This window comes from Narcine bancroftii (genome assembly GCF_036971445.1).
Source record: "Narcine bancroftii isolate sNarBan1 chromosome 12 unlocalized genomic scaffold, sNarBan1.hap1 SUPER_12_unloc_2, whole genome shotgun sequence".
In the NCBI taxonomy this organism is placed as follows: Eukaryota; Metazoa; Chordata; class Chondrichthyes; order Torpediniformes; family Narcinidae; genus Narcine; species Narcine bancroftii.
Genome location: NW_027211808.1, coordinates 2,825,953 through 2,838,922, shown reverse-complemented (window position 1 = coordinate 2,838,922; position 12,970 = coordinate 2,825,953). Strand labels below are relative to the sequence as shown.

Sequence of the window (12,970 nt, the reverse complement as noted above, 5' to 3'; positions counted from 1 at the left end):
TATTCCTTTTTTAATTGTGCAATGGGATCTTTTAAAAGTTAGAGCTGATTTTTTTTTAACATTGCATTCAAAATCTGCTCAGAAATGGTAACCATAAATATTGTCTGGAAAATGAACACTTGAATTTATGCTGTATACAATGGTGCTAATATAGATAAATTTGGTGGGGGTTGAATTTGAGTGTAATTCTGAAATTTATACCATATCAAAGTTGCTCTGTTCATGCAACTAAATGTTGATGCTCAATTTTCTTGTAACTATTTTACATTCCAGTGGATTTGCTCAGTGAAGAGTTAGAATTTCATATCCTCTACTACTTGTAATACAAAAGCTTTTCTGCTTTTAACATTCCTATTTATTCTGGAATAAATATTTTTACAATACTTTTGAATATTTTCAGATGGCGCATCTTGTTACATTGTTTCTCCACTCTACAGCTTGTAACCTGATTTCTACCTTCATTGTTACAGAATGTGATAGAGCGTAACCCATATCCTGATGATGAAGACCTGGTTGAAGTCAAGTTTGCCAGATCACCAATAATGTCCACATATTTGGTGGCATTTGTAGTCGGTGAATATGACTTTGTGGAAACTAAGTCATCAGATGGCATTTTAGTCCGTGTCTACACGCCCATTGGAAAAGCAGATCAAGGAAAATTTGCTCTTGAGGTTGTTTTTGTTTTTTAATATTGTTTTAGCCTTTGAATGGAGAGACAAAAGTTGCCTTTTCTAAAATTCATTTTCTCAATAAATACATTCTTTCCCCAAGTAAAGTTTAAATAATATTTGATTGCTCAGGAAGGTAGTTTTAGGTGGATTCTTTGTGTACTTCTGAATTTTAATTTTCAGTTATTTCCTGTTTTAATATCATTTGGTATTTAGTCATACACATTGATCACAATCCAGTTGGAATGAGAAGTGGTTTAAGTTCTAGTTTGTGAATTTCCAGTACCATGAGGTACAGATCAAGTCTCCCAATTGCATAACGCAGAGTGGGATGCCGAAGGGCAAGACTAGTTGGGCTAACCTGTGCCCACCTTTGGAACAATAAGAATGGGGTAATTGGAAATTGGAGGTCAGTTGGATTTATAATTAATTCAGAACCTAGAAAAAGCAAAGTAATACCTAGATGAAGAGGAAATATTTTCTCATCTCCTGTAATTGAGGATTTGTTTTTATTAAAATAAATTAAATGCTATTACATCTGATAATTTAAATTTGTGTTTATTTGTTACAAAATACCTTTTGTGAGCAGACTAACAGGTTATCTCTAACATTCATACTGCCATATAAAGAGCACAATTTAGAGGATAGGATCGCAATAAAAAGAAAGATAAATTTTCACCAAGCAAGAGTAGAATGATAGTACTTTCATGGAATTTATTTAGGATCTTGATGGCTGCAGGGAGAAAATTGGCTTTGAACCTGTTGGTGTGAGCTTTTACATACTTAAGCCATGAGAGAACAGCATGTCCAGGGTGTGATGGGTCGTTCAGTGTGCTAGTGGCCTTTTCTAGGCAGTGGTAGATGCAGATGGAGAAAGTTGTTGAGGTACTGAAGGGACATGCTGAACCTCAGTCTTCTGAGAAAGTAGAAGCTTTGAGGCACTTTCTTGACTATCATATAAACTTAAATGAGATTAAAAATTTATTATGAAATGTGTTGGCAATTGATCATCATAGTAATTAATTTTAGATCTCTTGCTCCCTATTGAAATAGCTTCGCCACATGCATGAGTGTGTTGTGGCATCAAATAATTGGATTCTGAAGTTTGAGATAAAGAATAATACTTGCCATTTTTAACTCCTCTGTGGTACCCACCAAACCTTTCTGAAAATGCTTGCGTGTGCACACCAGCATCAAGCAAAAATGTCAATCTAATCTGCTGTACTCATTGTTCAAATGTTAAAAAGCATATTTATTATTTAAATGCATCTCTGGAGGATGGGTTTCTAGTCACTATTAATATTCCAGTAAAAAGTTAACTCCTTTAGGAAGAAAAGTAAGGGACTGGAATGGTGTGCAGGCTTGAAATTGGAGAGAAAATTGACTTTCAAATTCTTCAAATACATGCATTGCATAATTAAATGTTTTGAATTGTGTGCTAGTATTCTGCATAAATCAAGTTTGTAGCCACTGTTATTTTTTATATTGGCAGCAACTTTACACATCCTCCTGCTATAACTGCTGATTCAGAGGGCCAGGTTTCCTGGATTTTAAAAAAAAAGGCTATCTGGGACTTAAAGTAATCTTATGAAATGATTCACAGGATAGTATCCACCAACCAAGTTAGGTTTGAATGTACTTTTTTCCAGTAAAACTTTACTAAAATGTGCATTAGGATATTGTTTCCTTACAGTGATCAGGAAGAAGGAATGTCATTGGCCATCTATGTATTATTGTATGTTTAAAGAATGATAAATTCCTCTTTGTAGCTCAAGTATTTTTCATTTTTTTCTGTGGTAAAATCTAAAGGGAGTTGACGCCTTGTTTTCTGTATTTGTGGAATGAAACTAGAGAATTGCAGTTCCAATTTATTTTGTTTTTTTTTTCTTTCTCCACATTAGGTTGCTGCCAAGACACTACCATTTTATAAGGAATATTTCAACATTCCATATCCTTTACCAAAAATAGATTTGATAGCCATTTCAGACTTTGCTGCAGGTTGGTATTTTGAATTATACAGCAGTTGTTGAGTTTCTGATCAATATTTAGTAGAAGTGATTATTATGAGATGTGTGCGTTAAGCCATTGGGCAGGCAAACTGGCCCCGCGTGTCACGCATGCGGCAGGGCAGCCGGTCAATGGCGCTGTGGGGGTTTCCTCCCGACCTTGGCATCAGGGTCAGAAGCCCACACTCGGTGACCCACTTGATACCCCGGTGACGTCGTGGTTCTCAGCCAGGTCCAGGCTGGGAATATAAGACCAGTCAGGCAGCCTGCAATAAATGAGTTTTGTTCACTGAACTCAACATGTCTGGTTGTGCGATCCTTCAGTTAGCAATATAGCCGCTACTACAATTGGTGTCCCCGACAGGTTCAAACGTCTTTAAACTCAACATGAATGACCCTTTGATCAATGCTATAGCCATCAAGCTTCCTGACTTCTGGGTTCAGGAGCCGGAGACCTGATTCAGACACGCAGAGGCTCAGTTTCACCTCCGCCAGATTTCATCGGATTCAACCAAGTTTTATCATGTGGTCGTCACCAAACGAGTGCTGCACCTTGTTAAGCACCCACCCACGGAAGATAAGTTGGGGACCATCAAGCGGGTGCTCACCGGTTCCCTCAGCCTCTCCAGCACATTCGTGCATGTGGCGAGGCCATTTTCAATAAGGAGCAAGAGATCTCAAATTAATTACTATGATGATCAATTGCTAACACATTTCATAATGCCGCTTGGATGCTGCGCTTCGATGCCTTGGGGGACAGAACTCCAATCAATGGACGAGATGCTCGCGCTCATGGGCGATCACACCAACTGCCCACACTTTGAACGCATCTTCCTCGACCACCTGCCTGAAGACATCCAGCAGTTACTGACCCAGGAGAGCTTTGTCGACCATAGGAAGGTCACTCAAAAGGCTCAGGACCTATGGCTCGAACGATTCCCAAAGGGTTCAGCGGTCCAGCAGGATACCAGTCATGGACATGACCGTGCCAAGCCTTCCTCTAGCGCTGTGGTGGAACACCCGGCCCCTGCAGGGACCTCAAAGAGCATAGCCAGAAGCAAGCCATCCACTTCAGGCCTCTGCTTCTTCCATCAACGCTGGGGAGCCAAGGCTCGGAAGTGTCACCAGCCCTGCTTGTTCCAGAAAAATGAGCAGGTCAGCCACTGTTAATTGCTGCGGCGGCTGTCCAAGAACACAGCCTTCTCTACCTGCAGGATGTAATCAGCAGCTGATGCTTCCTCGTTAACACCATGGCCCAGATCAGTGTCATCCCGGCCACTGCCATTGTGTCCCGGAACCGGCCTCCCCTCCAGGCAGCCAATTCGACAGAGATCCGAACAACTTCCAGATCGGCCAGCGGAAGTTCTTGTGGAAGTTCACCGTTTCGTACCTCTTAACCACCATCCTGGATGTCGATTTTCTCCTCACCCACAGACTCCTGGTCGACATTCGAGGTAGATGACTGGAAGATGCCCGTACCTTCCAATCCGTTCACCTCAACGCCTCCCACAGAGCAGCTGCAGATGGCCATGGTCAGCATGCCCAAGGATGAATTTCAGTGTTTCATGGACGAGTTCCCGTTCCTCCTCAAACCACAGTTCTCCGCCGCCTCACCACACCATGGGGTGTTTCATTACATCCCCACCTAAGGCTCGTCAGTCCATGCCAAGGGATGCTGGCTCCCGCCAGATAAGCGAAGGAAGAGTTCTCGTATCTGCAGGAGCTAGGGATCATTCGACGCTTTGGCAGTCCTTGGGCCTCACCACTCTACGTGGTCCTGAAAGCCTCCGCCAGCTGGCGTCCCTGCGGTGATTATAGATGGCTTAATGACGCAAAAGTAGCTGACCGTTACCCAATCCCTCACATCCAGGACTTTGCAGCCAACCTGCGTGGCGCGAGGGTATTCTCCAAGGTCAACTTGATCCGCTGATATCTCCAAATCCTAAAGACATACCCAAAATGGCCATATCACCCCCTTCAGCTTGTTCGAGTTTCTATGCATGCCATTCGGGCTCAAGAATGCTGCCCAGACCTTCCAGCGCCTTATGGACACAGTGGGCAGGGATTTGAATTTCGTATTTATTTACATCCTTGTCATCCTTGAGACTGGGCACAACACAAGTCTCACCTGTGCACCCTTTTTCCCGACTGGCCGATTTCGGCCTAACAATCAATCCGGCCAAATGCCAGTTCGGGAAAGAATCCATGCAGTTCCTGGGCCATACTATCATGGCCGAAGGAGCTACACCTGCTGCTACGAAGGTAGCAGAGAGTTCCCATGCCCGGACAACCTCAAGGAGCTACAAGAGTTAGCAGGTACGGGCAATTTCTATAACTGCTTCCTTCCAGGCGCAGTGCACATCTTGTAGCCGCTCTTCGCCCTCACTGCAGCCAAAGACAAGTCACTAGCCTGGACTCCAAAGGCCAGCAGGGCATTCAAAGCCATGAAAGATCCCTTCGCAAAGGCTACCCTGCTAGTCTACTCACACACTGACCTGCATATGGCACTCTTCGTTGATGCCTCTGAACAGCAAGTGAATGGACAGTGGAAACCACTGGCATTCTTTAGTCGACTTCTTCGCCTGCCAGAGCGCATGTATAGCGCTTTTGATTGTAAGTTGCTGGGCATGTACATGGCTTCTGCCAAATAAGCTCCAATCATGCAAGAAAATGCCATGGAATTGAGTAGATAGATCAACATCTACACTTCTGAGGATTTCCATTATTTCTTGGAGGGGAGGCCTTTCACTATTCTTACCAACCACAAACCCCTCACTCAGGCGCTTGCTATGGCAAGAGATCCCTGGTCAGCCCGCAAACAGCGTCACCACTCCTTCGTGTCAGAATTCGGCACAAGGCGGGGAAAGATATCGTGGTTGTCGAAGCACTCTCACGACTGGCCATTTGCGTGCTGACACCCGGCCTCGTCTTCGACTAGCTCACCCGGGACCAGAAGTCCGACAAGGAGGCACGGGCTTTCAGGACTGCCATCACACGCCTGCAGTTCTAGGACCTCACAGTGAGGGCACCGTCCTGTGCGATGTCTCCATGGGCACCCCGTGTCCAGTGGTTCCCCCAGCAGTCCCACCATATCCATGACCTTTTCCACCCTTCCATCAGGTCCATGGTCCATATGGTGGAAGAACATTTGGTCTGGCTCGGGCTTCAGAAGCTGATTGCAGACTAGGCCAGAACTTGCACCCATTGCCAGCTTTCCAATGTACACAGGCACACCAGAGCGCCTGTACAAGATGTTGAACATGTGGATATCATCAGACCCTTACCCAATTCCCGAGGGAACCATTAACTTTTGCACAGTGGTAGACCGCACCACTTGTTGGCCCGAGGCAATCCCTATGTCAAATGCCTCCACGGTCTCCTGCTCCCGAGTGCTTTCGAATGGTTGGGTTGCCTGGTTCGGCGTCCCGAACCACCTCACCAGTGATCAGGGCGCCCAGTTCACCTCTGCACTCTGGGCATAGCTTGCCAGCAGGCTGGGGATCGAACTATATCACACCATGGTCTATCACCCACAGGCCAATGGACTAGTCGAGCGATTGCACCGTCACCTTAAGTCAACACTTATGGCCCGCCTCACCAGCCCCGACTGGGTGGACGAGCTGCCTTGGGTGCTCCTGGGCATCTGCTCGACACATAAAGAAGACCTACAGGCGTCATCAGCCGAGGTGGTCTACGGTGCACCGCCAGCCCTACCTGGTGAGTTCATCAATGCACCTCACAACCCCCAGCAGTTACTGTATGGTCTACTTCCCCATCACCGGGCCCAGTTGGACTCCTTCACACCCCCACCGCTGCCCAGACATGGCACACTGGTCTCTTACTCTGCAGAGTATGTTTTTGTTAGGTGGGGCCTGTCCACAGCACCTCTACAAAGACCATACAAAGGGCCGTACAAAGTCGTCTAGCGTTCAGGATCCACTTCCACTTCATTGGTAAGAGGGAACTGTTTACTGTGGACAAGTTAAAGCCAGCCCACCAAGCCAGTAGTTGTGGCCCAACCCAAGAAGTGAGGCCACCCGGCAAAAAAGGACATTGGCGCCGGTTCTGGCGGGGGCTGTGTGGTGGTATGCCATTAGGCAGGCGAACTGGCCCCTCTTGTCATGCACGCAGCAGGGCAGCCAGCCAAAATAGTGTCATCAGGGGTTTCCTCCCGACCTCGGCCCAGGGCTCAGAAGCCCGCGCTTGGCGACCCACATGATGCCCCAATGACGTTGGGGCCCCCAGCATGGTTCTCAGCCATGTCCGGGCTGGGAGTATAAGACCAGCCAGGCAGCCTGCAATAAATGAGTTTTACTCACTGAACTCAACAATCTAGTTGTGTGATCCTTCAGTTAGCAGTGTAGCCACCGCTACAGATATATCATTAAAGTGCAGTTTTCATACCAGGCTGATGTTCACCTGATTATTTTAGTTCTTTAATTTCCAAGTAATTTATTTTTTGTAAAACTTGCAATAATTGAAGATGTTTAAAATTTTTTATGTTATTAAAATCCCCACATTACTGTTTTGACACAGCTTCTGCTAGTTACCTTTTCTCCATCCCACATCATTCAGCTTGGTAACTGTCAGTACTGCTTTTGGCTACTGATAAATGATTTATGCTTGTCAGAGTTTATTTTTTTGTTGTTGTTGTATTGAATTTATATGGGGGTATGGGCTTAAGGACCAGAAGGACCTGTCACTGTGCTGGAAGTCTAAATTTAATGTTTGCCTACTCCCTTCCAGAAGCAATGCACCTGAATTTCTAAAAAGGAAAAATTATCTGGCCTCAATTCACCCCCTCTTTGATAGTATGCTTGGCATGGGAAGCCCTTTTGCTATTAGCCTGATCCCAGAAATTTCTTGTTTCAGATGTATAAGGAATAGAAGCTAGGTGAGCTATCAACCTTTGAACCTACTCTAAAAATCACCAAGGTTGTGGCTGACCTTAACGGTTGAAACTTCAAATATATTATTTTGATCAAATTTTACATGTGACCATTTTTATTCACAGGTGCCATGGAAAATTGGGGTCTTGTAACCTACAGGTATTTTACATTTACTTACTGTCATTTATTTACTGTCATTTTCCCCATTGGGATTTGGTTCTGTGAGTGGATGTTTAGTATAATGAAAAATGGTTGGATCTACCTTCAAAATTAAAAATCTGTATAGATCTCATTTCAGAGATGAGAGGGAACATCCTTCAGCTGTGTAAATTCCAATTGACATATTGGCACCAAAGCTATTATTTTTGGGAAGACGAGTTCCTGGGCTCTTGTTGTATTATTGATCCATACTGCATTAAGATATAGTTTCAAAGGCTCAGAGTAAGAGTGAGAAGATTGATCCTGAGTCTGTTGCACACTGAAGACTCTTTAGAGGGCCTATGCCAGTGGTTCTCAACCATTTTCTTTCCATTCACATAACACTTTAAATAATCCCTGGGCCATCGGTGCTCTGTGATTAGTAAGTGATTGCTTAAGGTGGGATGTGAGTGGGAAGGGAAGGTTGAAAATCATTGCTCTAGACCCAAATGTTACTGAAATATTTTGCTTGAGAAAAATTCTCATTGGCCCATTTCCTTTGGAGTTCTGAAACTGTACACATAATGAATCAATTAGGTACAATTAAAATAGTGGTTTTCAAACTTCTTTTTCCACCCACATACCACCTTGAGCAATTCCTTACTAATCACAGGCCACCTATAGCATAGGGAATACTTAGTGGATTGTGAGTGGAAAGACAAAGGTTGAGAACTACTGGCCTATGCTATTGTTCAAAGACCCTCTGCCAACTCTTAAATTAGTTCCAGACCAGTACAATGATGGAAACACCACTGAGGTCAGGGATGCTCTCTGATGTTTATTAACACTGGTAAATTTGTGTCATTCATACTGGACAAAAGATGGAAATTATTGTTGATGACATTTATTCAGAATTTTGATTTGTTCATTTTCAGGATGTGTATTGTTGGCTGGACCAGCATTTATTATCTATCTGTAGTTTGTCTTTGAAAAGATGATGGAAAGATGTCATATTAAACCAATTTATTTTTGCACATTGAAGGAAAGTTCAAGGTGCTCTCTCTCTCCAAGTTAGGATAGGGTGAATCTTGAAGGTAATGATGCTGGTATTTGTCATTCTAGTTTTGAGGCATTGTTTTAGTGTTTTCCAATCAAAATTTGAATGTGGGTATCATAGCAGAGACAGTCAGATTCACAACTCTTGCTGTGGTGGGTATGTATCTTCACTGATGGCCTTTGATGTATTCCCTGTTGATAAATAGATAAGAGCTGGATATTTCTTACTTGAAATGATTGCATACACTTCAACTGCTTTCTGGATTCTCATGCTAGGTCTGTCATTCTTGATCTTGGGTACAATGTTGAAGGGTGTATTACAAGCCCAAAGGACCCCAAAATCCAGCACCAATAAGACATTCACTGAGACAAGTGGCTTTCGGCAAAAGTTATTTTTAATCAACTTCAAACATGAAAATAGAATCAAACTTTAACTTAACTCTATTTTTATACTATACTCTATACTAACCCAAATTACCCTCTTCTAATTCTAAGTGCACATGTATGTAATGTGTGTGTAAATTCAAGAAAAGTTATTTGGTTCACAGTTCAATCTCACTTCTCCTTCTTCCAAGTTCTCTGGTTTCAGGCAATCACCATACTGTGCACAGAATTTAACATGTATGAAGTTTTACAGGCTTGGTGCTTGAAAGGTAAATGTTTACCACTCAGGAAGGTTATTGTTGGGTTTGCAGAGAGAGATAATTGTTGTTCCAGGATTTCTACAACTGAGGTACCACCACTAGTCACCTCAAGGTCTCGCTGATGAAACTTGCCTCATCAGGGTCTTCTAGATGGTAACCTCTTTCTTTAAGCTACCATAAGAGTTCCATTTTTTCCTCTATTTCAAGAGAAACATCAAACAAATAGCACTTCCAGCCATCTACTGCTCTGGAACTTTTTTTCATCAGTTTCAAATAGTTTTCCTTGGATTGCACTTTTCAGTTACTTATCAGTGTCCCACACACTGACTGACTGACTGAGCTGTTAACTCAACTCTCTCTTTTCCAACTCAAACTCCAAAGGCATCATGTGACTCATGTCTTGCAAAACCCCCACCTTCCTGAACAAAATAACAGTAATTTCTTTCTTCTGCTCCCATCTGTTTTTAGATAAACAAAATCCAGAGTGACCCTTCTATGAGCATTTTGCAGAAAGGGTACTGATACACAGCATGACTCCAGCAAGTCAGTGGTCAAGCATTTTATGAGGTCATTTCAGTTAACACCTACTTGTGAAAGGTGCTTACATTCTCCAGATCTCCAGAGATCCTGCAATGTGAATTATTCTGTCTTTCAAATAAGATCTGCTTTAAAATGTGTGTATGTATGACCTACTCTAAATCTTATAAATTCTCCCCAAATATTGATATTATTTCAGATGAAATGTTCTTTTTAATAACATTTGTTGCTGCAACTGCCTTGGTCTCCTATACTCATTTAAATAGTTGATCCCCAACATGAAAGTAGTGGGAGGGCCATATTCTCAGTCCTGAGAATATTTATTTAGATGAAGAATAATTTTGTTCTGATGAGTCAGTGCCTCGTGGGTGCCACTTTTTGAATTGCTAGATCATTTCAAAATCCAACATATTTAGGAATAGCACAATTAGTGCAATGCTGTTGCAGCGCCAGTGATCAGTACCAGGGTTAGAATCCCATGCTGTCTGTGAGGAGTTTGTACATTCTCCCCATGTCTACATGGATTTCCTCTGGGGGGATCCCAGTTTGTTCCATTGTTCAAAGATGAACTAGAGGTTGGAGATCAATTAGGTGTAATTAGGTGGCATGGGCTCGTGGGCCAAAATAGCCCATTACTGTGCTGCATGTCTAAATTTAAAATGTAAAAAAATTAAACACGATGGCACCAAACAGCTTGCTAAGATCCTCAATGTGATAAAAGATAATTTATGTCCAAAGAAACTGAAACTGATGTTGTCAGTTGCATCCCCATGATGTAAATTGAAAGAATAGGTTAAATTGCTTTACTTATTTTTTAAACCATCTGCCAGAGACCTCTCTGACATCTGTCTTTCAGGGTTCAGCCAGATTTGTCAGTAGTGTTGTTACGCCAATCTTCGTAGCATTCTGTGTGCTTCTTCCAGTATGGTGGTCAATTTGGAGGAGTCATCCACTCATCTGCTGAGCCAACACAATAGATTGCTTTCATCTATGTAACCCAATCCCATGAAATTTAATGGAGTTAGGAACAAGTGCTGACAATTCCAAGGGCCATTCTTTCTTGACAGTAATTTGTCCTTTTGCAATCGTCAATGATTCTGATCTACTGGTAGGATGAGATTTATCAGATTGTGAGGGATGTGTCAGATTTATTGGTTGAAAAGAGGATTTTACAAGTATGGTTATGTAAGGCCATTCCTTAAGATAATTATTGATGTTTATCAGGAAGGTTATGGTCGATCCAGTCTTATATTTTGAAATGCAAGAAAATACCATGGAATTAAGTAGATAGATCAACATCTACACTTCAGAGGAATCTCCAGATATGCAGGCATACAAATATCAGTAGGCTGAAATATCCATTATTAGAACTCCGGGTGTAGGTAAGCACTAATTTATGCTGTTACAATTTTATGACAGCAATGGACCTTGCTGACGTGTGAGTAGAGAATGTCCCCCAATTCTAAAGATTTTTTCCACCTTAATCTATTCTAAGATCTAAAATGTTCTTTATTAACCATCATATTTTCATTGCATAGAATATGCCACTATTTCATAAACCTTCATTATTTTTGGAATTGATTTTCTCATCAGTAAACTCTTGCAGATATCTGACGTAACACTATTTCCTTCTAGCAAAAAAATGGCTTTCATTCATAAATATCACTTGCATATTCTGTGCTAAAAATGACCATCAAAGTGATGTTCATGTTTTTCTCTCTTGGTGTGTGTCTTAGTAACTATTATTATGGAACGTGATTTTTGGTTTGAATAAGGCTTTGGTGCCAATTTCTATGTGCTCTTTCAATCTCTATTTTGTCTTGCAGTAATTCTGCTTTCAAGTTTTGTGGGATCCATCTTTTTATGAATCCCTTTATGTCTGATCCTTCTACACCTTCTTGTATGCCTACTATTTTTATATTGTTTCATTTGCTATAATTCTGTAACACATCAATTTTTTGAATTAACAGATCTTGTATTTCTTTAATTCCTTTGTCTCTATCTTTCAGCCTTTCTTTTAGTTCATTCATTTCTAATTCCACAGCTGTCTGACTTTCTTCCACTTCATCTGTTCCTTTTCCTATATCTGCTATAGCCATCTCTAGCTTTTGCATTCTATCTTTTTTCCATTTTTATTGTTATTGTGTTAAATTTTGTTGTTTAAATGTCTTTTAATGTCTTGTATTTATTCATCAAAATATTCTCTATTAACTGTTTTTTTTTTACCTTCCTCTTTTCTTCTCTCCCTAATTCCTTCTCTTGTCTTCTGTTCACCTAGTTGCAATGTCATCTGTCCAATTCTGTCAGTTCAATTTTGTCCCATTGCTGGGCCCCCCTACCGTCAGTATCTTTTTTGTTATGCACACTGGGCATGTGCAACTCTTCACGCATGCGCGATTGCGCATCTTTTTTGTAGTTGGATCTGAGGAGGGCTGTTGCCCAGCAAAGTGTCATAACGACGTCGGGGAGCAGACGTTCTTCTTTTTTCCTTTTCTCTGTGGAAGGCTATTCTTCTCCACCCACTACTCCATTGGTGTGATGTCACTAATATAAAATATTAGAGCAGGCAAAAGATAAAGTAAAAGAAAATAAACAACCACTGGAATATAAAGGACAAAAAATATTTTTCTATCCAGACATCAGCTTTGAGCTCTTGAAGAAACAGACAAAACAGACATTGTGGAACAAAGGCTATTATTTTACACTGCAACATCCAGCAGTATTAAAAGTATTCATTCCTGGGGAAAGAAATAGACTCTTCTCAGACCCGAAGGATGCCCAAAACTTTGTAGAACAATTGCCGAACAGACAACGAAACAAGAAGTACTTAAAAAGAAGACTATCAAAACAATGTATAGAAATAAGTTGTAAAGATAAAAATGTAAATATAAAGTTTGTTTGAAAAAGATAAGAAAAATAGGGGGGGGGGAAGAGCTTTGTTAGATTTCTGGAAAATATATAGTGTTTCTCTAGGGGGGCTAGCGAGGGAAAAAGAGCTGCTACTACAAAATCTTTTGATGCTTGTGGTTATT

The 12,970-nt window shown here is 41.8% G+C and overlaps 1 protein-coding gene across 4 annotated transcripts in view; it reads left to right on the top strand.

The window, feature by feature from the left end:
• The window catches only part of LOC138750151 (puromycin-sensitive aminopeptidase-like), a 273,946-nt gene that overhangs the window by 96,837 nt on the left and 164,139 nt on the right, over positions 1-12,970 (top strand). For 3 of the 4 annotated variants that reach the window (XM_069912287.1, XM_069912288.1, XM_069912289.1), the window contains exons 6-8: positions 471-671; positions 2,570-2,666; positions 7,689-7,722. In XM_069912287.1, coding sequence (XP_069768388.1) covers positions 471-671; positions 2,570-2,666; positions 7,689-7,722 — 332 coding nt within the window. The remainder of the gene's footprint in view (positions 1-470; positions 672-2,569; positions 2,667-7,688; positions 7,723-12,970) is intronic. The other variant, XM_069912291.1, reaches the window with a different exon arrangement.